The sequence below is a fragment of the Vulpes lagopus genome, chromosome 4 (genome assembly GCF_018345385.1).
Source record: "Vulpes lagopus strain Blue_001 chromosome 4, ASM1834538v1, whole genome shotgun sequence".
Taxonomy (NCBI): domain Eukaryota; kingdom Metazoa; phylum Chordata; class Mammalia; order Carnivora; family Canidae; genus Vulpes; species Vulpes lagopus.
The window spans coordinates 146,568,041-146,595,787 of record NC_054827.1 but is presented as its reverse complement, the minus strand read 5'-3'; the positions used below and the strand labels follow the sequence as shown (position 1 = coordinate 146,595,787).

At 38.5% G+C, this 27,747-nt stretch overlaps 1 protein-coding gene across 3 annotated transcripts in view; it reads right to left on the bottom strand.

The window, feature by feature from the left end:
- The window catches only part of PPARGC1A (PPARG coactivator 1 alpha), a 641,119-nt gene that overhangs the window by 31,941 nt on the left and 581,431 nt on the right, over window positions 1–27,747 (bottom strand). For all 3 annotated transcript variants that reach the window (XM_041753717.1, XM_041753715.1, XM_041753716.1), the window contains 5 exons: window positions 11,929–12,123; window positions 9,977–10,099; window positions 8,915–9,119; window positions 4,551–4,596; window positions 4,368–4,441 (listed from right to left, as the gene is read on the bottom strand). In XM_041753717.1, coding sequence (XP_041609651.1) covers window positions 4,368–4,441; window positions 4,551–4,596; window positions 8,915–9,119; window positions 9,977–10,099; window positions 11,929–12,123 — 643 coding nt within the window. The remainder of the gene's footprint in view (window positions 1–4,367; window positions 4,442–4,550; window positions 4,597–8,914; window positions 9,120–9,976; window positions 10,100–11,928; window positions 12,124–27,747) is intronic.

Genomic DNA, 27,747 nt, shown 5'->3' with positions numbered 1-27,747 from the left:
TCTATAAATCTCTACTTGTCTTTCAATAGTGTAGGCTACTAAACTTTCAAAGTCATCACTAAATTATTTAAAATTAGGTATCTATCAATAAGAAAAATGTTAAAACTTTTACAAGAAGGAAATAGAAGTGCTTTTTGTAACATCATAATCTCACTAATGGAAGGAATGCAATTAAAATGATATATTCATATATATAACATTTCAAAAATGCTAGCATGGGATATCTTTGGAAATGTGCAATAAGGCAAGTATATCCATGTAGGGTTAATAGGGCTATCCATGAAAGAACTTCTCAGGAAAGCAATGAGGCAATATATACCAGAAGACACCAAGATATTATATCTTTGTAGTCATTATTAAAAACTAATAATAACTTATTTTGAGAAAATAAGATAAAATTTATGAATAGAACAATAGCAACAATAACAAAAAAAAACCCCACAAATAATCTGATTAGAATGGTCAAAGGACCTGAATAGATATTTTTCCAAAGAATACATATAGATGGCCAACAGACACATGAAAAGATGCTCAACATCACTAAATGATCAGGAAAATGGACATTAAAACCATAATTAAATATCACCTTCTACCTATCAGAATGACTAGTATCAAAAATACAAGAAATAACAAGTGTTGATGAGAATGTAGGGGGAAAAAAATAAAGAAACCTGTGACTGCTGGAGGAAATATAAATTGGCACAGCCACTCTGGAAACAATATGGAGATTCTTCAAAACATTAAAAATAGAAGTACCATATAATTCAGTAATTCCACTATTGGGTATTTACTCAACAAAGATGAAAACACTAATTAGAAAATATATATGCATCTCTATGTTTATTGCAGCATTATTTATAATAACCAAAACAGAAAAGCAATAGATGAATAAATAAGATGTAGTATACATATATTATGGAATATTACTCAGTCATAAAAAAGAATAAAATCTTGCCATTTGTGAAGGCACGAATGGATCTACAGTGTCTTATGCTAAGTGAAATAAGTCAGACAGGGAAACGCAAATCCCATATGATTTCACTTATGTAGGGAATCTAAAAAACAAAACAAAACAAACAAACAAGAAACAGAAACAGACTCATAAATACAGAGAACAAACTGATGTTTGCCAGAGGGGAGGGAGGTGGAGGGATGCGCAAAATAGGTGAAGGGGATGAGGAGGTACAAACTTCCAGTTATAAATATGTCACAGGGATAAAAAGCACAGCATAGGGAATTAATCAATAATAGTGTAATAACTTGTATGGTGACAGGTGGTAACTACACTTATTATGGCAAGCACTGCAATATATATAGAAGTGTTGAATTACGATGTTGTATACCTGAAACTAATATAACATCGTATGTCGACTATACTTCTGTAAAAAATTATGAACAAACATTTCTAAAGCAGTGCTATTTCAAAATGGTTACACTTCAAAACAGCCTAAATTTATAATGCGAGTGTGATTAAATAAATTTTGATGTAACTACTAAGATTAATGTCATACAACACACTAAAAACCTGATAATAAAGGGTCTGTGATAATAAAAGAATTTTCTCATTAAAATGTTAACTGAAAAATCAGGATCAAAATTATATATACAAAATGATTATAGTATAAATAAATATAATGTATAAGATTATCCATAGGAAGAAAATGCTATGGATAACTTTGCACCTTAGAATTGTGAATAGGGGCACCTGGGTGGCTCAGGCAATTAAGTGTCTGTCTCTTGGTTTTTGCTAAGGTCATGATCTCAGGTTTGTGGGTTAGAGGCTCCCCATCGGGCTCTATGCTCAGCAGGGAATTTGCTTGAGATTCTTTCCCTCTCCCTCTCCATCTGCAACTCTCCTTGCTCATGCTCTCTCTTTCTCTCTCAAATAAATAAGTAAATTAAAAAAAAGAATTATGAATATTTTCCCACTAGTTTATATTTTTGACACTTTTATAGTAAGCTTTATTATTTACGAGAATTATAAAAAGCCTTTTGCTTATGATTTTATTTATTTATTTGAGAGAGAGAGAGAGAGAGAGAGAGAGTGAGAGAGCACAAGCAGAGGGAGGGACAGAGGGACGAGCAGACTCCCCATTGAGCAGAGACCCCGAAGTGGGGCTTGATCCCGGGACTTCTCCCAAGACCATGATCTGAGCCAAAGGCAAAATCTTAACCAATTGAGCCACCCAGGTGCCTCTAATAAAAACCTTTTAACAGAAGCCTCGTGTGGCTATACAAAGTGGAAGCTTTCTCAATTCCCTCTGAAACAAAATAAGTGACTAATACAACATTCTGAATACTCATAGTTAATAGATTCCTTTCAATGGAGTTGTTATCATGAGCCACAGTAGTATTTCCCAAACCCGTTGATGTCTATTATAGTGGTAACTGGAATTATGTAAGATAACAAAATACTATGCCACTGTATGAAGTATAAGAAAAAATGTTTCCATAAGAAGAACCAATAAAGGTATGTCATTGAAAGAAGAAGCTGTCCAATCAGTTATAGACAGGTGGTATTGGAAACACTGGGAAAACATGGTAAATTATGATTATTATTTATTTATAGGAAAAGCATAAAAATCTAGAATGATTTTGCGAACCAATAAAGGTATGTCATTGAAAGAAGAAGCTGGCCAATCAGTTATAGACAGGTGGTATTGGAAACACTGGGAAAACATGGAAACTTATGATTATTATTTATTTATAGGAAAAGCATAAAAATCTAGAATGATTTTGCGCTCAGACTACCACACAAAGATCTTTAATTCTTTTCCTCTAAAAAGCAAGAAATGAACAGTGGATACCATCTAAGATACATCATGACTACAGTTTGTGCCAGAAAGATTAATGGATTGCCAGTTAGGATTTTTAAGTTCAAGGCAAAGGTCTCTGTTTCTTATACAAAAAAATCTGATCTTTGAATGTTTCTTTATATGACTTAGGCAAAAGCAAAATGACATTGGATACTTTAATCAGTTTTTTTTTATAAACCCACCAGATACTCATTCTTATTGGTCAGATAAGAAGGCCTCTACTGAATATGATATATATATATATATATATATATATATACATAAAAGTTACTTATAACCATATAAGTAATTATAACTTATTTAAGAAATGATGTTATGCATATGCCTATGGGTGAGTATATATGTACACATGTATGCATGCATATAAAGATAGACATTTGCACACATAAATGTGTCCACACACATAAAATATATACATAAACACCATGAAATTAACTACCCTACTGCTTGACCAAATCATGCGATCATGCAATAGACCCTTCATAAGAAGCAAACTCCTTATGACCTTTCATAATTTAGCAAACTCAAAGTGTGTAATTGAACCTAGGGAGAATGACCATGGTGTATGTAGACACTATAGTTCTGGTTGAAAGCACCTTGTTTAAGTTACTGTTCCTTTACCCTTATCAGCAATGGCCAGAGTCAAGGAACTTCTTGTTCAGGCAGCCTAAGATTCACCTTCTGGAGTAGAAATTTCAAGTATCTAAACCTAAAGCACTCAGGGCAAAGGCACCATTTACAACCAACTTATAAGTCTGCCTAGGAAATCTGTGGATTATTAAGTTACTTGGGGCTTATTCCAAGTTTTTAAAGCTCCTTTCTCTACAGTGCATAAAGTAAGACTGACTAAATGAGTCCAGAAGTCCAAATGGTGAAGAAAATCACTCTTGTTTTAAAACACATAAGCACATTTTGTCTTGGTGAACGGGCACATTTTCAGTTTTCTCCTTTGCTGAAAAGATATAAAAATGGTAACATATATAGGAAAGCATTATACTGTTAAGTATAATGGTGAGTGACACAAGATTCCAATTAAAACATTGATATAATGAATAAAGTGGCATTCAAAATGTTGCTCCTTGCTTTCTAGCTCTGTGATCTTGGGAAAATTATTTAGCACTTCTGAACCTTAACATCCTTATCTTAAAGATGAGAAAATTACCACTGTCTTCATGAGGTCATTGTGAAACTAGTCAAAACCACTCATACGCCTGGCACACTTATTGAGTGGGGGACCAATAAATGTTAATTTCTCATCCTGCTCAAGTTTTGGTGTCTTAATCTGACATAGGGTTATTTAGGGATCTAAAGTAATAACATACATCAGAGGGTCTGGCCCATGTCTGACATACAATACATGTCTTCTCTTAAAAAAAAAAAGGTGGAAATATTTATAGGTAACTTCTTATCCAACGTTGCTTGTATAATTTGTTAATTTCATTAATCACATAGAGAATATGTGCTATTATTTAATACATATTTCACACACACATACACACACACACACACACACACACACACACAGAGCTCCAAGTGAAATACAGGGCTTACCTGCAGTTCCAGAGAGTTCCACACTTAAGGTTCGTTCAATAGTCTTGTTCTCAAATGGGGAACCCTTGGGGTCACTGGAAGATATGGCACATTTATAAAAACAAACTGAAATGGAGTTGCTGTAGCCAAATGTATTAGAACCCCCTTCCCTTTCTGAAAATGGTTACATTTCTTAATACTTACTTTGGTGACTCTGGGGTCAGAGGAAGAGATAAAGTTGTTGGTTTGGCTAAAGAAAAAAAAAGGAAACTGATTATGAAATATTGAGTTCTGGGTTTTTTTTTTTTTAAGAATTTTTTTTTTCCTACTACAATCAGGTTGGAAACTGGAAACTGAAAACTCAAGTAAGGAAATCCCTGAATATTGGATCAAAGTCAGACAACAGTCCATTATGCTAAAACAAATTCCAAACAACATTTGCATTGGTAAACTATCATTCAAAAACACATACAAAAACAGAATTTTCCCCAAAATGTAGCATCTCGGTTAAGGATACAAAATTTGCATCATACCATCAGAGAGAAATAATGTGTTCTATTTTAATTTGGAATACAGTACACGGTTTGTTTAGACAAGAAAACAGCAGAATAACTATAAGACAACAGAACGTTATGAATATTCAGTTGATTTTTCTCCTAAAATGTAGAATTTTATATCTAGCCCTGAGAATAGGTTATTTCTATGAGGCCAAAGCTCAAGCAATAACCATTCCATTTACTGGAAATTAATTGAAAGATTATGACAAATTGTGGACATTGACCCAGACAGTGTAAAAGGGATTCAAATCCCCAAATCATACAGACAACTAAAGTAAGATAACTGCATTTATCAGTTGAGAGACCTATAGACTTGCAAAGAGAGCTCATTTACTTCCTTTTATGCTTCCTAAATCTTACCTCCTACAGGAGGCATTTCCCAATTAGGAAGGGTGGAGTAAGAATCTTCTTCTCACTCCAAAATTTCAATTGCTTCTCCTTGGCAGTCTTGTATTTTGAACAGAAGGAGGGGAAAACATGATGAGAAACGTACTTGGGATATACATCCACATATTATGTATATATATATATATATATATATATATATATATATGCTTAACTATAAAGATATATTTATATGTATGTAGGTTTATGTCAATTTTTCTCATTAACATAACTACTTTCAAAAGGTCAAGAGATAGTCATTTACGTAATGAAAATCATAGACTTGAAACTAAAAAGGTCTTTAGAATAAACTCTTATTTTATGGATGAAAAAACTGAGATCTAAAGATGTGAAATGATATTTCCAGGGCCATAAAACTAGTTACTGGCAGAGTCAGCCCAGAATATGTTTCCTTTTTCCTATTACCAAAAGGAATTGCATTCAGTAGATATTAAAGTAAATTAATCAACCCCAGTAATTAAGGTCCTTTGAAATGTGAAAATATTATTTATGTCCAAATTAGGCTGAAATTACATACTTTACTTGGATAAATAGTATTTACATATTTAATTTGTCGATTTAGATTTAGTTTTTAAACAATTGAATGGTTTATCATCTATCCAATGTGCATCCAGAAATATGAAGTTCACGCTGTCTTCTACAAATTAGGTACATTGATTGATTGGCTTTTATACATACAGATAAATGAACTGGTTTTACATTAATTTTTTTTGTATGTCTGATATAATGAGTCTTTCTAAAAGAACACACTCATGAAAGAAATTTACCAACATTTTTGGCATTCGACTAATAATTAGGATCATGCATAGAGGCTCCATAGCAGATATCACTAAATACGAACTGTGTGCTATGTCACGCAATAAATACACGTTGAAAATCGGTCTCTGGGACTTCAGTTTTCAAGGTGTAGGGTAGGCTATCCGAAATACTCAAAGGAAGATCCCCAACATTCTGATAGTTGGGTATCGGTGATGGCAAGGGCACTGGAAGGAGAGCCATGGGCAGTGGCCATGTTTAGTGGGACCAATGGCAAACAGGAAGCAAAGGCCCTAGGAAGGTCCAGCCCCAAACCACATACTGTAAGAGAACCTCTTCCCTGAATTTCCCACACTCACGAAAGCTACCACTAGTGGAGGACTGATTTGGTTTACTGGGAGTTTAATCCACACTATTCCAAAGACTAACAGACCAGGGCCTCTAAGATCCTTGAGGGCAGGAATGCATCTTGTTCATGCAGATCATGGTCTTTTTGATGAATGAATACGTTACCAAATGAATGATTAAATGAATACAGGGGACACCAACATGAGCCAAAGGTCAGGCCATTATCCTAAGGAAGTGAAAAGAACTTGACCACACGATATCACAGAGCATACATGCAGTTCAGTGAGAAAACATCACAACAAAAAAGGTAAACCTCGGTAGGTCCTTGGTCATTACCTCTAATCGCTAATATATTTTCTACTTTTAAAGTTTGAACAACAATTTAAAAAAATCCTGAACCTGGGCATTTATTTCTTGTTGTTTATTCACAGCCAGCCATGTTTTTGCTTTATTTTGTTTTGTTTTAGGCCTTTAATAACTATAGGAATTTTGTGGGGTTTTTGTTTGTTTGGTTTGGGGTTTTTTGTGTTTTTGTCAATAGGCTTTGTTCTGGGATTAAATTTTTATGCTTTGCCACAGGCATACAGCTTTTTAAAAAATCCACATATAGCAGGTCTCATCTAAAAAATATATCCTCCATAGGCCAATTTAACTCCTCACTGCCATGGTTTGTAAAAGTTTTCAGTAATATTCGTGGTAAGTGGATTTAAAAAAACAAGCCAAAAAACTCCGAAACTCTAAAAATCCAGAAGGGCCAAATAAAAATTTAAGAATATAAAAATTATAAAGATGTTGAGAACATGTGCTGTTGGTCTGGGTTCACTGACTATAGGGTAATAGCTGGCTTCAGACTTCAAATTCAGCTCCAGAAGATGAACGGATGACTAGGACACACTGGGACAAGGTTGAGAGGATCCCAGTGAATTTTTCAGTCCGCTCACTAGAGTGAGCTCAGCTGGCTTCCCTTCACCTGAGACCCTCCACACCACTGCATCCCACAGCCCTGTTGGTCCTGCTCAGAAAAACTGGTCCAGTGCATGTGTGTAAGGGACCAGTCAGGGAAAGGCGAGCTACAAAAAGATTTGGCCCGTTTCAATAAATATCTTTCCCTGAACTGACAGAAAAGGATGGCCAAGGGATTTTGAGATATCCACCATGGAAAAGCTAATTGAGAGCCAATTTAAAACTTTAAAAGAACATTCCTGAAGGTTTATGGTGAGGTAGGGATGAGAGAGGGAAATTGAAAACACTGGAAAGAAAATACTTATTAAAAGCAGCAGCAACAGCATACCTGTATGAAATAATCATGGTTCAAAACAGGGATCAGGGACTACCACTCTGCAGCTGGAAGGGGAAGTCGGGGAAACAAAAGGGAAAAAAGAAGTGGGTGTTTGTAATTGCTATTTTAGAATATGCTTGCTTCTGGGGCACCTGGGTGGTGCACTCAGTTAAGCATCCGACTCCGGGTTTCGGTGCAGGTATGATCTCCAGGTTGTGAGATCGAGCCCCCAGATGGGTTCCACGCTCTGCATAGAGTCTGCTTAAGACTCTCTCCCGCTCCCTCCCCCCACCGCGTTCTCTCTCACACATACGCACACACACACACACACACACACACACTCTCTCTCTCAATTAAAAATTAATCTTTAAAAGAAAAAAAAAAAGAATACATCTGCTTCCACCACCAGGTTAAAGGTAGGGTTCATGTGGAAGCCGGGATGTTTGAAAGCAACAGCAACTTTCAACAAGCTTCCTTTGGGCCTCTAAGATAGGCCGGTGTTGAGGTTTTGAGGGAAAAGACAAAAAAGAAAGAAAATTATATCTCTGCCAAGACAGGTTTTCCCCAAATCACTCCGATCTGCCTCAAACGCATCAGCCTTCCAGAATGTATGAGGACAATAAAAATCAACCCAGATGCGTAGTTTGATCTGGGCAATATATTTTAATAGAAAGCAAATAAAAATAAATTCCAGAAATTTCCAAATCCTTATTTACAAAATAAATCTAGGAGCATAACATGGGGTCTTTAAAAAAAAAATGCGCTTAATAATTGGGAGAGGCTGCACAAATGCCATGTACTATTTCTTAAGGTATATACAGCAAATCAACAATGCCTCGTTTTTTTCCATTATTAGAAAGGGGGGGGGGGGAGAGCTTTTTAATATTGGCTGGCCCAGCTTGCTCCGAATTTCAATTATCTCAGTAATTCAGATTTCACATACACCTTCCCCCACCCGCTCCCCACCCAAGCTCACATTTCAGGTGCCTTTTGGTGATGGTGCATGAGGCTGCGTGTCAGCCGAATAGGACAACCTGTGTCCAAGGAAGGTGTTGCTTCTGTTTGGTTTTGCTTTGCTTTTAAGTCTATAATCAAGGGCTGAATTCCCTCTCGAGAGAGACAGCGGTGGAGCGAAGGCCCGGAGTCGCGGCATCCCAGCCGGGTGCATGCTCGCTCTGCCTCGGGCGCCCTCACCGCCAGCCTGGTTTCGGTCCCCGGCCTACCTTGCAAATGTTGAGACTGCGATTGTGTGTGGGACTTCTTTTTGGAGGTGCATTTGTCTCTGCTACTGTTCCTGTTCTCTGTGGGTTTGGTGTGAGGCGGGTCATCATTTGTGGTCAGATACTTGAGAAGCTCCGAGCAGGGACGTCTTTGTGGCTTTTGCTGTTGACAAATGCTCTTCGCTTTATTGCTCCATGAATTCTCGGTCTTAAAAACAAGGCATAAAGAAAGCTAAAATTAGTGAACTGAACCTTATCAGAATGGATATAGGTTTTCTGAAGAGATGAGATTTTCAATGAAGTGTTCAGTCTAAGTGTACTAGATCTATGAGCTGTGAATAATTGTTTGCAGAACAAGGAAAGAAAATTACATTTAAAATTCCTAAATGACATTTATGCAGCTTTTTATTTCATTTCTCCTACATTTCAATGTTCCTACTCAGCAACATGTAACTAACAAGACCCTATAGCGCCTTTACTGTGAATAAAAAAAAATAAGCTGGTTTAAACCTTAATTTGCCACTGATTGCCGGAGCCCCGTATTCACAATTCTCTTAAGTACCCCTTAACGCTCCGTTTTCACTCACAGTGAATGGCAAGACAAACATTGTTTAATACAGCCCGCTAACCGAATTATGTCATTGCCAGCATTCCATCCAATTAATGGCAGAGATAGATCTTTTGCGGTGATTCCAGAGCAATCTTTCTCAGGTTAGACAGCTGGCAAAACGGCAATCCTGCATCTTAAAGTCACTCGTAGATAATACCAGCCTATCAGCAAATTTCATTGGAACCCACATTGCCGCGTGTATTAATAAAGTGGGCAAGGAGTAACAGACGGCGGAACTTCCATTCCAATCATCCAAAGACAAAGCACAAATGAACTCTTTCTAGCTTAAAGTAGCTGGAGCGCTGCTTTTGGAAACCCATTTCATATTGTTTCACATTATAAAGGAACTGCAGGATCCCAGCTGAATACATCGGAATAAACCTATTCTTTGTTTTACTGCTTCAAGCAAAATCCTTTGTTACTTTCCCTCCTATATTAAAAAGTTTACGTTGTACCTTAACAACTGCAGGGTTTGTTCTGATCCTGTGATTATGGTTTGCATGGTTCTGGGTACTGAGACCACTGCATTCATTATAACTTAGCTGAGTGTTGGCTGGTGCCAGTAAGAGCTTCTTAAGCTAGAAACGTATCAGAGAAGGGGAAAAGCAAGAAAAGTTATGCATCGTTTAAGCATTAGAATAAGTTACTGGAATTTTAAACTTAAAGTTCATTCATTAGAAAAATCAATCCTCTCGCTCGTTATAGTCACACCTGAACACAATAGTGCTAAAGGAAACGTATTTTTTAAAAGTAAAAAAATTTGGCGTCACACTACCAACTGCGAAGGTATTTCCTTTCCCTACCTTCGAGACTGAGTATTGTCTTTTTTTTTTTTTTTTTTTTTAAGTAAGGCAAAGGGATCTTCCTAAAAGGATTTCCAAATACCTATTAGGTGAGGAAAGCTGCCCTGCTAAGTGAGGAGCTGGGGATTAGGGACAGAATATAGTACATTTCCCCTCAATAACCCAAATGAATCAAGGGGAAAAAAAAATAAAAGATTCTGTAATGTCTTGAATGATATTTCACAATCCAGTTTAACTTCACTGATTCAAAGGATGTTTAGGCGTAAAGAGGGGCCATCTCTGAAAAAGATTTGTGAATCGATAGAGTCAGGAGATGCGATTCTGGCTCAGGCAAAGCATTTACTGTGTCTTGGCCTCGGTTTCTTCATTTGGCTTGCTGGCCTTCTAGGCCCTCCAGGCTTAAGCAGGCAGTGTGACGCTGAGTCAACAACCCCTCCCAGTCGAGCCAATTATGTGGATGAAAATCATCTGGTATCAATGTAAAGACATCAAAGTACTAGACAGCAACGGCAAGTGGAGAAATGCTGGGGGGTGAGGGGGCAGGAAACAACTTACGAGATTGTTTCTTCTAAGCCACAAATCTCGAAATGCAGGGAAGTACAAGTAGGGTCTCCATGTGTTTACATGGAGTGCTTTTAACATTAAAAAAAACAAAAAAAAAAAAAAAAAACTTAGAGATGGAAAAGAGACCAGCTCTAAACGGCATGCCAAGGAACATTATTAAAGTTTGGAGGATAGCTTTCCATAATTTACATCGTGTGGTCTTACATCAGATTTATGGCAAATGACAAATGGCTACCATAGATGAGAAGGTAAACTGTGTCTTAGAACTAATAAAATTCTGGTCAAGCACTGCATCCAAAAGAAAATTTACTCCTCATTGCCAACAAATTCACTCTTCATTGCCTCCCATAAATTTAGGGAACTTAGGTTGCAAACGTGCTATTATTTTTCAATCTTTATAAGAATTATGGATGCAAAACCTGAAAATATTGCATATCCCTTGATCTACCTTTTTATTTCTAGAATCGTAGGCATCGGAATAAAACTATAAATGTGTCGATTATTATATAATTTATGATGGTGAGAAATTGGAAAAAGACTAAATGCCCGACCATAAGGAATCTCTTAATGAACTAGGACATCTGCAAACAATAAAATAATAAGTAACATGAACAACTAGACATCTACCTCAAATTCACAAACATAAGGATGTATCTCAAACCAAGAGGAGATTTCAATCTCTTTTTAACATTAGAGACTACTTGATTGTACAGGGGAATTTCTGGGTCTATTCCTTTTGGGTTGTCTGCATGTTCTACGTTTCTACCGTGAACATAAACGATGCCAAGGAAATAAAAACACACGCACGTATGTAGCAAAAGGCCATGAAAAGAAACTGTAGTGAGTCCACGTGAAGGCTGTTATTACCAACATTTTTAAACACAGAATCACAGAATTTGCAACTCTGAGTGTGCTCGGGAGTTGTTTCTCGGCCCCAGTCTAAATCGAAAGTCCAAACCTGATTGTCACTACATCATGCCCAGGCAGCGGGTAGCCAGAGGCCACTCCGATTCCTGTTAAGCAGTAGGAAGGGCTCTTACTAGAGACGGCTCTTCGGCCTCCTGCGGTGGAGGGGTGCCGTCAGGCACGGAGGAAGGACTGGCCTCATTCTCAGTGGTCACATCTCCATCTGTCAGTGCATCGAATGAGGGCAATCCGTCTTCATCCACGGGGAGACTGTCCAGTGTCTCTGTGAGGACGGCTAGCAAGTTCGCCTCGTTCTCTTCATCTATCTTCTACAAAAACAGAAAAATAGGCGACGTGAGAGAGTTGACATTGGGGGGTAGGGAGCGCTATCAATCAGCACACACGGCTCACGTTTATCCCGATGAGTAAACTCTCTGCAAAATTGTGAATGCTCATGCTGGAACCCCAAAGACCACATCTTCTTCAAATTCCACATCCATGTTTGGTCTCAATCACACACCTCACTGGTCCCTCTCAGTGCCAACCTCGGATGTGGAGCTGTCCAAGTTAGCCCTACGACGTTGGGGTGGATCGCGGCTGATTTTGACTGTTGTTCCCAATCACAGGCCCCATGCCTAGGTCTTGTTTCTCTAACTAAGGGAGAAGGTCTAGAGAATCTCAGAACTTGAGAGAATTTTAACCATCGTCTATTTCATCTTCAGATATAGTGTTTCAATCTCCTGTGCAGCCGAAATGTTTAGATAACCCACTGTTTGAACAGCACCAGAAACTGAAACTACAGCGAGAGGAACTATACACTTTCATGGTTTCAATTATAATCTCATCACCGAACACTCCACAGCCATTTATTTCCCTCCCTGACATCTCTCCCAACTTCAGTCATAAATCTAGAACTGCCCACTGGACATTTCTACCTGATAATAGCTCCTTCTTGCTCCGAAACCCAACCATAGGACCTTTCGCAACAAAACTGCTGTTTCCCTTGACTTCCTGACTTTGGGTAACAATTCTTCGCACCCAACCTATACAACTACCTTGAGTTCTCTTTATGTGGTCAGTCATTACTTAGAGTCTTACTTTGCAATGTCACTTAAATGCATTCATTTCTTGTGGTCAGGGTACCATTCGCGTGCGACATTACTTTGAACGGGGGGCTCCTGTGAATATACTCTCACTTGTTTCCTTCCCCAACTCCCACAATCACTCCCATCCACACACCCTTGGAAAGTTAATCCTCAGGTATTCATTCCATAAACACATCTGCCTACCTACTACACCAGGGCCATGCTTGGCGTCAGAGATGGAAAGAGGAAGACAAACCTCTGCCCTCCAAAAACCCTTCCAGTGGAAGGGAAGACCCTGTGAATAATTTATTTTAAAAACATTTATTTCAGGACTCTGCAAATCTTTCAAGATCTCCCAAATTGGAGCTTATACACCATTGTTTATAGGGAAATGGGTTAGAGTCCATGTACCTGGGCAGCCAGTGCCGATGCTAGGCACACAGTATGCTCATTGATGACTTGCCAAATAATTCATCGATCTGCATTTACTGCCTAGAATATACATTGTGTAGATCACTTTCTCTTCCTTCTGTTAGCACTTCACATTGTTTGTCCAATTTGACCTGCTTCATAAATCTTTTTTTTTTTTAAGTTCCGCATGCTATGACATTAACAATATCGGCTAAATTATCCCACACAGATTATATTACAAAATGCACCTAAGCTGCTGACATCTAATGAAGCCAGCAGTGCCCACACGTCCTTTCTCTCTAGCACTGAACTCCAGTTAATTGACCTGACAAAATTACAAGAATCACAGAATAAGACAGCTAATCAGAAAATCAAATTGTATTACTAGAGAAATTAGGCAGGCCTTTATCACGTATACATTCTATTTTCACATAAAAATTGTTTTCCCTCATTACTGATGAGTCCCCATCCAGGAGTAAAACTACAGACTTCTTTCTCTTCTGAATTCGAGAGGCCAAAAAGAGCCATTTGTACTCATGGTCGACTTTACTAGCATTTCTTAACGTTTCCATAATGTGTCTGCCTAATGCCCCTGGACTTTGCATTGGGAGTCAAGTGGTTTTGGGCACACAGGATGGAATGACAACTGAGTTTTAAGACTCCACTGTAGGAGGTAAATCCCAATCAAAGGGGTGAAATATTAACTTCAAAATCGCACCGCTTCTTCCATAAATTGATCAATTCTTTAAAAATCAAATTACTTGATTTAATAATAACAAAACATTATTGAGCATAGTACCCAGCTTCAATTCTTCTGGATCTGTCCAGGTCATCTGAATAATAAAGATACTGAAATGTTTTCACTTATTTTCTGCCCAGGATCATAATATAGTGTCCGAAGATTCTAATCTTTCCCCTTTTTATTCGGATTCCACCCACATATGAAAAACCAAATTCGGGTTATTAATCCATCCTAAATAGAAATCATATTTAAATTAAATGCATAGTATTTTAAATAATCTAAAATCATGAGATTTACATTAATATAAATATATCCATATTATCTAATAAAAACAATCTTTGAAGATATCTCAAGTACACACGCACACACATACTCATGCACAGTTTCAGTAAATTGGACTTTTTTTCCAGGTATCCCAATTTTCTTATTTCACTGAAGTTCAAAAATAGCTCAAGAAAAACAGTTAAGAATGTTTACCAATAAATGAGTAATTTTGTTTACCCCGATTTAAATTTTGTATTTGGCTTTCCAGCAACACTACCAGCCTCTATTTGCTTTCAATCACATAATACAATAGCGCCTTAGTTCTATCCCTAGTGTAAACAAACTACAATAATTCCAATCAAGTCAGAATGACAAAGAACACTTAAATTAACTAGTTTTCTCCAATTTCTTTAATAAGCCCGGGTGAATGTACATCAAAAACAATGGCAGAAATATTGGAGCCTGATAATGTCATAATTAATTTACAAGATCTGATTAAGCCACAGCTATTTAAATTCTCTCTACTGGAACCACAATGGAAGGGAGGGTTGTGGGGGGGAAGACTGGCAGTATGTGTATGTGGTTGTGGGTGGGTGTGTGGTCGTGTGCGGGGGAGGTGGGGAGGTGTGGGGGGTTGGAGGGCTGTGGAAGTGTGTGTGGGTGTTTCAGTGTGTGGGGGGTTGGGGGGTTGTGGAGGTGTGTGTGGGTGTTTCGGTGGGGGCGGGTTTGAGGGCTGTGGAGGTGTGTGTGGGTGTTTCGGTGTGTGTCGGGGGAGGGCAGCCTGGTATTCAACCAGAAGAGCCCAGTAGGGCTGTAATCCTTACTTACACCCCATGTTCATCAGAAACATGGGTAACTCAGAGAGGTGCTCGGAAACCATTTTATTTTAGTAAAAGTTGTTCTTGAATGTTGGAAGGAAAGAACGCTATTATTTCAAATTCTCTGTGTTTTGCCTAACCGTAGAAGACTGGGGAAAAAGTTAAGATATTTCCTTATGACATTGTTGGTCTGAAGCTCAATAGATATTCCTGTATGTAAAGTTGAGTGGACACTGCTCCTCACTATGCAATTTCAATTAGTCTAGCATGAGTTTCAACAATCAAACACTCCAGAGAAGGCAATGGATGTGACAAAAAGGACTCTGGTAAACAATTAATGTCACTTCCCATTATTGCTTCGGTCCCAATTTACAGAGCAAATAAATCAAAGTCACTGCAGATGAAGCACTATGGCCTACGAACACATGTCTGTTCACAGGTGACGGGGCGTTGAAATACATCAGCCAGTAAAACGACTTTGCAAAATAACCTTTCAAAGACTCTGCTCTGATACTGCCTTTTAATTGTTTGAAATTACCGTTTTTACAAAAATATACTTATCACCTCTCTAATACGTTAAGAAGAGAAAAGCAGAGAGGTGAAAGAGAGAGAGAGCAGGCCTCCAATTAGGTAGTGGTCTACAGTACACGGCTGAGCTCAGTGCTGTGGGCGGCAGCAGAGAGGTAAGGAAAGGTAGGGACAGGCCAATAGGCATTTCCACAGTCACGTTTCTGTGACTCTCAAGCAGGTTTTACCATGGTGGGTGTCAACCTTGGGCTCTCCTGACGCAATGCAAGTCTGTTGCTCTTCTTCCCCTGTAAATAAAGCTCTGGGTGACCTCTAACACTTGTTCTCTGAGGACGCTCCAGGAGTTAAGAAGCCACATCAACAGATACTCAAGTTGTAAAGAGTTTCCACTAACAGCCAGTGCATGTTGTATACTAACAACCCAAAATCCAGAAGCGCAATAATTCCGAGGCAGCACCGTGCCATTTACAAACGACAGTTCAGAACACTCGATAAAACCAGAAGGTTCATTACTGCCCATTGGGACTGCTGGGTCCCTATCTGACCTGCAGGAAGTGTGATATGATTCAAAGGGCACAGTTAAAGGAAGGCAGATTCTGCTCCTGCAGGTGCTCAGAGTCACCTCCAGATTGAAATGTGGGGTCCAGTATCTGATATCTGGGCTTTCTTCCCTTGTGAGCACTTGGCAAAAGGATCTTCCAACTGATTATGCGTGATGGGGCAGACAGTGCATTCAGCTCACCCAAGTGCATAGAGAAAGAATAAATCTACTAAATTAAGGAGGAAATGAGGAACTCCGAGATGCTACCCGACACCTGAAGGGAGAACTGCAAAGCGAAACCTGCATGTGGTATCCCAAAGATTTTTAAATGCAGGCTATTATGGAAGGACCATGCCCTGCTTATGATAGTAATTTTTTCCACATCTTGTAGAATTGCAATTACACTCTGCGTCCCCAGATTCTCACACTCGCTTGATCTCTGTTTGATAAAAATAGTTTAATAGCCATTTAATCACAGCTTCATTATCTTAGCTCTCTTAATGCGAATTAGGCCAGGAGAATTCCTGCTTCCTCATTATTCAAATCATCAATAAGAAGGAAACAGTGGGGTCTTCTTATCATTCATTAATCAGTTTCAGTATCTTAGGTACTGTTTACTCAGAGATCAATCTATGTGAGAGGTCACTTAACCTCTCTGAGCCTCTATTTTTTTTCTGTACAAAATTTCAGGTTATTATCTCCCTATTTCCTAGGACAGAATTTTTCTGCACTCACGGTTAATAGGGAGGAAAAAAAAAAAAGAATGGATGAAAGCCTGAGAATCCTTCAAGAAGGTGCTCAATAAACACTTCCAGGGTATATGCTCATCATCTTGATTTCCCATAGTTGAATTTCCTTCTTTGAACACTACCTACCGCCGACTTTTAGCACTGGGCCAGCTTCCTCCCAAATACCCAGCATGCCTTGGGCTTCCTCCTTGCCCCATCCTGCTGATTTGGAAGCAGCTAATGAAGACAAAATTAACTCCTACTTTAAGTGAGGCCTAATTAGGAAGGGAAATCTGCTAGAGTAACATCTGGTAATGCATTCTGAAGCCAAATATAAATGACATTTTTGGATTATCCACTATTTTGGATTATTTCTCCCACTAGACCCCAACCAGGAGTTGAAATAAATAAATGAGAAAGTAACTTTTATGATAGATGCAGGGGTTCAAATAAGAAATACAATTGACCGAAGGAGTCCCTTTCCTGAACTTTTATACATAAAGTTCTGTATCTCTGTCTCACGCACAAAAAGGCAAAAAACTTTTACATGTACACATTTTGGCTCTAATGTATAAAGTCTGATCAAATTTGCAAGAAGCTGAGCTAAAATTTTAAAAAATAATTTCTTTTCTGAAATGAAAGAAAAATAACAATTCAGACTAGACTACTGAAATAGAGTTTGAGGTTTTTAGCTTTTTTCTTTAAAGCATTTTAATCAGGACAGGTGCCACCTCACCAATTGTTTATTGTACACGTCTGCTCTGAAGGGTCTAAGCCTTAGCTGGAAAGGTTGATAGTTTGTATACTCACACTCAGACAACTCTTTTTCTTTTTTTTTCCCCCTCTCTTTTTCCCCTCTTTCTTTCCTCAAATGCTTTACAATCCAATGTGCTTTCTCCTGCTTCGCCTATACCCAGGTATGGACCAACAGCATGTCTGTGCATCCTCTCACAACCCAACAGAAATGGGTGGAATCCCTACATGGCGTTTCTGAAATTTATTAACTCCTCCTCCTATTCAATAGGAGAAGGCCCTAAAATAACCCACTAACTTTTGGTTTATGGGATGGCTCTGAAAAAGGGATGGACATTTCAAGCCAGGAAAAAAAAAAATGACCTAAGAAATTTCAAGTGTGTATGTGCAGCAGAAAAATAACCAAGACAATAAAGACTTTACATTATATCGCACATGTCTTATGAAAAATACTTCTGTATCTATTCACTTCTTACAAATGCCCTGAGAATTAGCTTATTCCCCTATTTAATTCCCAGGAGAGGGAAGATAAGCACATTATGTGACCTTGGATTTGCTCTGTTGGATGCCAAAATTGCTGGAATTTAGGGTTGTACTGACAGAGAAGGTAGTAGAAAGAACACAAATTTTCATTTCACTGTTTGGGTAACTCTCCATGGATATAGAGGCTACTTAAAAATAACATGTACATAAGTGTGTCTATACATCCCATGCCCCCAACACACAAAAGTTTGCATTTTAAGTATACATATTTAAGACAGAATCTAGGGGCCCATGGGTGGCTCAGTGGGTTAGGCGTCTGCCTTTGGCTGGGGTTGTGATCTCGGGGTCCTGGGATCGAATCCCGCATCAGGTTCCTTCCTCAGTGGGGAGTCTATTTCTCCCTCTCCTTCTGCTGCTCTCTCTGCTCATTCTCTATCACTCTCTCTCTCTCTCAAATAAATAAGTAAATAAAATATTTTTAAAATACTAAAAAAATAAAATGGAATCTATGTATATGTGCATTTCAATCTCTTAGATATATTCTCATATATTCCACTGCAATTGGCTATACGTGTGTATAATCAGACATATATTCTTCCCCCCAGTTATCCAACACTAGCTGAGGAAAATAATGATCAAAATCTGAAGACAATTCCGAAAACAATAAAATAAACAAGAACCAAGTGGAAATAAATACAAGCAAAACTGAAGAACTCCCTCCATAGATATATTTACACCTGTGAGAGTCCATTTAATCTATGTTAATATTTATGCTCCTACTTAAGCAGACATAAAATATGTGTTCATATCTATATTAGGCTCCATTCTAACTTGCTCACTTATATCATACATTCATGAGTTAATAAGCATGCAGTGAACATGTGGAATTCATTATTCTGAAGAGGTTACATGAGCCAAAAGTGTAAATATAGACATTCAAGAGAAAGGCTTAAGAAAATCTTGGCTGATGCTTCAAAACGAGCTATTTCGGGGTGGGGGGCGGGCAGCAGGGAGATGTTTCATGTCTTCTTCTCAGAACATGAAGAGGAAGCAACCAAGTTGTGCCATGGGACAGGAGGCATAATGGATCTGTAAAGATCCAGCCTGGCACTCTGTTCTCAAGTTTGGACTAAGAGAGAAGCTGGGTCTTGTGTAAATGACAACAGACTGAAAGTCAACAAAATTGACCCGAGTTCCATCTGCACCATGAGCTAGTTATGTAACCTCAAGTCAAATGACAACTCTGGCCATAGCGCACGTGCCCCAATGACTATCTTGTAGGTACCTAACTGGCTCCCAGACTTTCACCCTTGCCACTCGCTCCCCATCCCAATCATCTATTCTCAACACAGAAGACCAAGCAGTCCTGATAAAACTGAAGTCATACCTTGCCCCTCTTGTGACCAGGCCCTCCATGGCTTCTCATGCCCCTCAAAGTCAAAATCCTCAGAGTGACCTATTAACCTAGGATCACCACATAATTTATCATCCAAGCCAGAACACTTCTGAGAATGTAAATACTCAACCACGTGGGTGTTAATGCAGACTGTCATGGTCTGAGATGTATGGTTGGTTGCCTTATATCAGACCTACATCATCTGCCCCTGTCAGTGCCCCCATTTACCTGTCTGAATCCTCTCCAACCACTCTGACCTCATCACTACTCTACAAAAGTGCCGAGCATTCTCTGCCCCAAGGCCTTTGCACCTGTTTCCCCTTCCTAGAAGGCTCTTCTGCCACATGGCCACATAGCTTGCCCCTTCATCCCTTCATCTTCTCAGAAGTAACCTTCTCAGTGAGCTCTTCCCAACTCCTCCTAACATTCTATCTGTTATTCAATTTTATTTTTTTCCTTTTGGTACTAATTTCTATAACTCAATATATATTTTACTGACTTATCTCATTCATGGTCTATCTAAAATAGAAGCACCGTGGGGCCTATCTGATCACTATTAAGGCATCTGGCATAGAGTAGATGTTTATTAAAAATGAGTAAGAATAAGATCTGAAATGTTGAACGAAGCCTAAAAAATATAATGCGACTTTTCATTCTCCAGTTGTTATCTTTGTTGTTTGCTCCGCAAGTCCCACCTTTTCCCACCCCCATCCAATTAATAGTGTTTATCTTAGGCTATAATTTAAAATTATCTTGCATTCATTCTCATAGATCAGCTGATAGGCCAGGCAAACAGCCAATATATTCTTAGCGGGAGAGACGGCAATTTGAACGGAACTACAGAGGGGCTGAGTCTGAAATAAGCCCCCAAAGCGCTGATTCTGTATGAGTCAACATAATGTACATCTTTTGTAAAGGAAGAGGTTGGGATGGGTCCTATACATGCAGGGATTAATTCACCCCAACTCTGGTATTTGAGAGATACTGCAATGAATCATCAAGCAATTAATTTGCAAAAATTTCCAAAGAGCCGAGATGATTTGTGAAGAGAAAATCATGCCAGATCAACTTACTATCTGTCCATGCAGAAGCATCAGGCTCGCTAATCAAGAGAAAACAATTGAAGTAATCTATCTGGACTAGAGTGAGCTTCTTTATTCCATACTGCATAGCACACTCATCTATAAACTGAGAGTATATAGTCTTAGCCAGAGGCCTTTTCACACCGCGTGCCGTGGAACCATGGCCATCTTACGAGTGCTGTAAGGACTGATGATAAACATTGTAGTATATGATATATTTTATACACTTATATAATTGAGCTCATGTGCCAACATAACTAATTTGTTTTTAGAAAGCAACATGCACACTCAAATGCGTTATTTCTCTCATCATAAATGCAGTGGAGACCAGCACTATGTTAACTCGCTACGTTGAATCATTTTATGTTGGTCTCAGGATTTTTTAAAAAAATATATCTTGAGAAGTGAGGGTGAGCAGCTTAAAACCTGGAGCCATTTACAAACACTCCTGTCTACGAAGCAGGATTTTTTTCAATCCTCTGAGATCAAAACAGACTACAAAATAATCAGTTGCGGAGATTGGTATAAGACACCGATCATCATCTTAAGTCTCAACTTCACTTTTTTTTCCTGTTCATTTAAGTAGTTTCATAAATATTACAACAGATAAATATTATTTAAATAAAAAGTAATAGTAAGTAGCAGCTGAATTTCACTGAGTGCTTCCTATGTGGCTGGTATTATTTTCCCTACACATACTATTTCATTTAAACCACCCATTAATCCTATGATTAGCCCAAAATTCATGTAGCTTATCAGAGGCAGAGTTGGATACCAAACCAGATATATCTGACAAAACCTAGTTCTCACTCCTTTCTCTATATGTTAGAATTTTATGGATGAATCAATGGAACAAAAATAAGAGTGGGCATGTGCTAGTCAAATCTGTAATCATAGTAGAGGACACAAAATGAGTTAATTATCAACAGATAAGAACCAAGGTGGGGAACTGCAGTTATATCCCATGAAGCAGAACTGGCCTTCCGTGTGGAAAGAGGATAGTGCTTTGGCATTGCTTCTCAGTATGTGTTGGCAGCCCCGTGTCACCATGGAGCCTCTCTGTAGTCCTACTGGGTGTGATCTGCCCTTCTTTCCATTTCCCTTCACTTCTTTATATCCTTTCTCCACCTCAAAGCCTATCTTCGAGCTTTTAAACCTTTATAAGAACAACCTGGATCCCTGGATAGAAATAGAGATTTCTAGGTCTCATCGCAGACCACTAAGTCATACTAAGTCTCTAGATCGGGGTTTCTCGATTTTGATACTCTTGGCATCTGGGGCCAGATGATTCTTTGTTGTTAGGGGCTGTCCTGTGCATTTCAGGATGTTTCCTAGCATCCCTGGCCTGTGCCTATTAGATGCCAGTAGCACCTCCCCAATTATCCCCTAAAAAAAAACATCTCCAGACATTGCCAAATATTTGCTGGGAGGCAAAATTGCCTCTAGTTGAGAGTGATTGTCCTGGAGGAACAGTCCACAATTCTGTAGCTTTGATAAGCACCCCAAGTGATTCTGAATCATGCAAGTTTGGGTAATTTGCTGTTTTGTGGCTGTTGAGTAATGTATAAATCAATTTATGATTGGAATTTATGATTCTGAGTATGTTAGATTTATCCCTTCTAACACATGCAGTTCTAGCAGTTCTTAATAGTTATTAATAACATATTTTTATTTATTCTATGTGAATGCTTATTTCCAATATCTTACATTATGTGCCTCGATGTTTTATCGTCTATGCTTCCTTGTTGATTACAACTTACTGGTTATTTACTCCCTGAATTTCTTTTTGATTAGTCCGATGGCATTTCACTCTTTTTATTGCCAATCATTCTCCTCTTTTTTCAACATTTTCTCACCATCATCGTTATCATAAAGTTCATTTTGGTTTTTTAGTCTATTTGATTACATGGACTAACATGCTAAATGATTCTTGAGGATTTTCGTCTATATACTTTCACAGAGTTCTTAAACATTTCTGGACGTCTTGAGAATTTTTTAAAGCTCAAGATATACATAAAAGCCTTACACAAGTTTGATGTTATTATGAAAGAGGCAGTGAAGCAAAATATAGACTCTGAAGTTAGATTGCTTACGTTTGGGTCCTGAGTTCATCACCTACAAGGGGCATAGCCTTCAGCAAGTTACTTCACCTCTCTGTGTCTCAGATTTCACATCTGAGAAGGGCGTTATATTAATAAGATGTACCTGGAAGGGCTATTTTGAGCAAATCCATGTAAAACGGGGCCTATTATATAGTGAGGACTTATCCTTGCTACTATTAATACTATCATTATTATAGTCCTTATGCACTAGATTGAGTTCAAAATAAGTGAGACCAAAAAATGGATCTGTTGGGAAAATATTCTAGTGGCGGTGGGGGGGACATTTAAAGCACACTTTGAGGTTGGCATAGGATACGAACAAATGAACGGAAATGGGAAGACCATTTTATACTATTAACCCTACACAATATAGAGATTTTAAGTGTGGCATCAAAATTACTAAGTATAATGAAGGCTCAGAAATCCTTACAATCTGTATAAAGGTCACTGCCTACCTGCTACGTGTTAAGACTGTATGTTGGAATTAACAGATGTGATGTGCAATAATCACTGGCTGCTTGCATGTTTGCTGTATGGGGTGATCACCTGAAATCCATACCAAGCCAAACCATGAGATTTACATTTGACACTCCCTCCATTCACATACACACATGCAGGCCTATATCATATTTATATGCATATGTACAAATACATACACTTTTTAAAGATTTTATTTATTTATTCATGAGAGACATAGAGAGAGATGCAGAGAGAGAAAGAGAGAGAGAGAGAGAGAGGCAGAGGGAGAAGCAAGCTCAATGCTCAGAGCCCAACATGGAATTCGATTCCAGGACTCCAGGATCACACCCTGGGCCAAAGGCAGGTGCTAAACCGCTGAGCCACCCAGGAATCCCCCATATATTTTTATTATTTATGCATATTTATTGAGTGCCTCCTATATGCTATAATCTATTTTCTACAAATTTACATTTTACTTTGGTAAAGAGAGGATGGCAGATAATAAACAAATGAGCCCCTTCTAAAAATAAATAGATAGGATATATATATATACACACACATATACACACACATATATATATGCACACACATTTACATACACACACATACATTACATAGAATGTATATACGCAGAGAGAGAATATAGTTTATATATAATTTTAATAATATCAGCTATATATATTATATACATAATTATACATTATTTAATATATAAAGAGAGAAAAAAAGAGACAGAGGAATATATTTGGAGTGAGAAAAAGTCTCTTTTCTAGAGAGGAAAAATAGAATATGTGCGTGTGTATGTATATGTACACATACTTGATAGTGAAATATATACATCCAATAATGTATATGTATGTGTTTACATATACAGAGAGACAGAGACAGACCAACACACGGCACTTGAAGTAGCAAGCCCTAACAGCTGAGAAAGAAATGCTCTAGGCAGAGAAAGGAATAGGTGCAAAGGTTCCGAGGTGAGAACCTGCAATGAGTAAGACATTAATATTTTTGTAGTTCACATATTAGTATAAGTGGGAGGGAGGTGATATTGACAATATTTAACAAACATTACACACGAGCACCGATCACTCAGAACAGCGACACCAGGATGTCAGAAAGAAGGCCTGTACTGCACATGACACAAAGTTTGATTGTGGCAAATTAGCAGATTGTATTAACCCTGGGTATAAGCATGTCTTTTAGGCTGACTCTGTAAGACATTTTGTAATAATCTCTCCTTAGAACCAATAAATTCTCTATAAGATAGTATATTTTCTGCCCAAAAGAAGTGCTTAGAAGGCACTATTACACAGGCCAATGCTGTTTGTTCATAGACTTAGCACCACAAGATGTGTGCAGACCATGCAGCTGCAGATCCCTGGCACCTGGATGTACATGGTATATTAAGGTTGGGGACGCCAAGATTCAGGCGACATCAAATGATCTGATTACTGCAATATTCTGGCAATAGCATTAAAATGAGAGAAAATTGTCTCAAGGTGGTTAGAAGCTATTCGGAGGCAAGGCTGTCCTCTCTGTGGGAGCATCTAGGGTGAAGGAAATCAGTGTGCTTCCACGGTGATCCTTGGTGCTGTTCAGGGGCCCTTCCCCCAAGAAAACAGGAGCCATGTAGGGCCTGGGATTGGGGCTTAGACTCCTTGAGCAACTTTCATTTCCCACTAAAATGTTCTGAACAGAGTAGTGGGTGTCAGTAAATACTTATCAAATGAATACAATCGGAGCAGTCGCCACAACTTTGTGTCTAAGTATTCCACGTGGGTTTCAGTTTCCAAAGCATCTGAGTAAGGCTGCCATCTCCTAGGATTTAGAGTCTGAGCTTTTCTTAATGCCAGATGAGCGTACCCCTCGTGAGGAATCTTTAAATACTTTATACTGAATCAGTTCTAGCTGCAGAATCACTCATGATTATCAGTGATTTATATGCATATGTGGTGAGTACGCACAGTAGGAGAGCATGTGACACCCAGTTAGACAAAGTGGTTAATGACACCTGAGGGGACATTTTTTTTTGAGGGGACATTTTTTAAAGCGCCCTTGATAACTGGATTAAAGAAGCATCTATGCCTGTCACAACGTGGGAAATGACAAAAGAAGTACAAAACCAAACTGGATAAAAATTCAAGAGTTATAGGACAATAAAAGGAGAAAAACGTCATTTAACAACAGGCTCACATAATGATAGGATGTAGTAACTGAAATACGGAAGAGTGAGAGCTGAAAAGAGTCAACTCATCCAACTGTATGATTTTGGAGATGAGAAGACAGATAAATAAAGTGTTAAACAGACTTCCTCAAGGTCAATTCATAACTGATCTAAATCTACATTTGTTTGGGGCCTCTGGGCTCCCTAGTCTTTCTGCAATGCCATGTTGCTTCCTCGGGAGAATAAAAGCAAATAAGAGCAAAGAATCTTTCTCATGCATTTGCCATTTTTCTTCTTTGGGGCTCAATATTGTTTACAAATATTGCAGATGGGAAGTTCCCAGTTCAGATCTCTATAGAAATCCTGGGCTCCAACAAAATTCCATGTCTGTGCTTCTCAACGGATCATAAGCTCCTTGAAAATAGGAATCATGATTTGCATGTCAAACTGTTGTCAAAAAATATTAAATATTTGTTGAGTACCTACTGTGTCCCAGGCATTCTTGACACTGGGGATCTAGCAACGAACAAAATAATTTAAAATTGCTGCCCTCACAGAGCTTATTCTAGCAGGGAAGACAGATGATTGATGAAATAAATTACCATAAACAAAATAAAACAACTAGGAGGAAGAAATGAGTAGATAAAACAATAAGAAGTCCACTTTTATTTAAGGAAAGCCAAATATTCTTAAAAATCAGATTTATTCTTTAAAAAAAAAGGTCAGATTTACTGAGGAAAGCAGAATGTAGGTTTTTTTTTTTTTTTCTTAGAAAAGGACTGGAATAACTTAGAAATGCTTAAATCTGTTGATACTATAGTTCTTAGTGTGAAAACTTGATGTTAAGAAAAGTTTCCTGTTGACCACCTTTTACACAAAGTGAAAGATGCCTATAACGTTGTAAGTCTCAGTTTGGGCTACATATTAACATCACATGAACATTAAAAATATATATATTTATGCTTGCCCTCCACTCCCACCCCCAGCCCAGAGCAATTAAATCAGTCTGTTTGGAGGATGAGATTAGTATTTTTAGAAGCTCCCCTGGTGGGACTCTAATGGGAACCAAGCCTGAGAATTACTCCTATAAAAGACCTGAGTGGTACAGCCTCTGAGGGAAGGTGGAACTATTTGCCATGATCTGTCATATGGACTGGAGCTGAGAAGATTCTCCCATCGGTGCAGAACAGCTGTCCCACACCGAGATGTCTGAAACCCTGAAACCTTTACGTCTTTAATAAAGTGGTAAAATGTGCATGCTCCGTCTTCATCCAGCACATACCAAGCCTGTGCCCTTAATTATGCAGACTTTCCTTCCTGGGTCCCTGCCTCAATTGCTCACTTGGAGCTGGGACCTTTGACCTTTGATTAGTGCCTGCCAATACTTTCCTCCAGTGCTTCTTCAGTACCCACAAGAGCAAATAGATCTCTTTTGCATATGTCAGGGACACGTACCAACCAAGAGCCTCATTGTTATGACCATAGGCTGACCAGGCTATGAAAGCTTGAGTTTAAAGTAGAAAGACATGCAGGAGACCCCACACCAAGAGAGTCTATATCCATGAAAATGATGACATAGACGTGTGTCATTAAAGTGAAATAGACCCATTAAGTACTATTAAATCAATCAAGAAAGTTAGCAAGGAGCACTTGCTCAGCCCTTGACCTATGCGTGGATACTGGAAACATCTGGAAGAATGAACTCCAAAGTATTACAAGGATGGGAGACTTCAGATGACTTTGATTCTATTTCTTTCTAAGCTTTTTAAAAGGAAGCATTTTTGTAGTTACAAAAATACAAATATAAAAATATAAAACGTTTGTGGTGTGTGATAAAAGGGACCAGAGAAAAAGCTTGAGCCTGATGAGATAACGAATGAAGGTCAGTCCAGGTCCGCTCACCTTTGGGGCCCTGGCTTCTAACCAGCTTTTTGCGAGCCTTAATTTCCTCACCTGTAAATGGGCAGGAGTGAAATCTGCCAAGGCTATCTATGCCCTAAGGTAATTGGAAGTAAATGTAGCATAATACCTCTGTGCTTTGAGGAAGCATTATATAAAAATGTTATGTGAAAGATACAGGCATTTCAGATAAAGTCAATCAAACAACATTTACCGAGTTTGTCCTACACGTCTATCTTTGCATCCCTCACTTAAGTGTATTTCTCCCTCACTACACCCTACCATACCAAGCAGACCAGAACGTCGTGCATAAGAACAATGACCATTTGCTGGAGACTCTGTAGCAAAGCCGTGGAAGGGAAGGAGGAACCTACTGCCATGGTGCTCTCTTCCGGAGTCCTGGTTGCCGTGGGTGACCTGCATGGTTGTTAACACACTTTCCAGGTCTGCTTGCCGGGATGAAGTCAGCCAGTGGCAATCTGTTCAAAGGTGAAA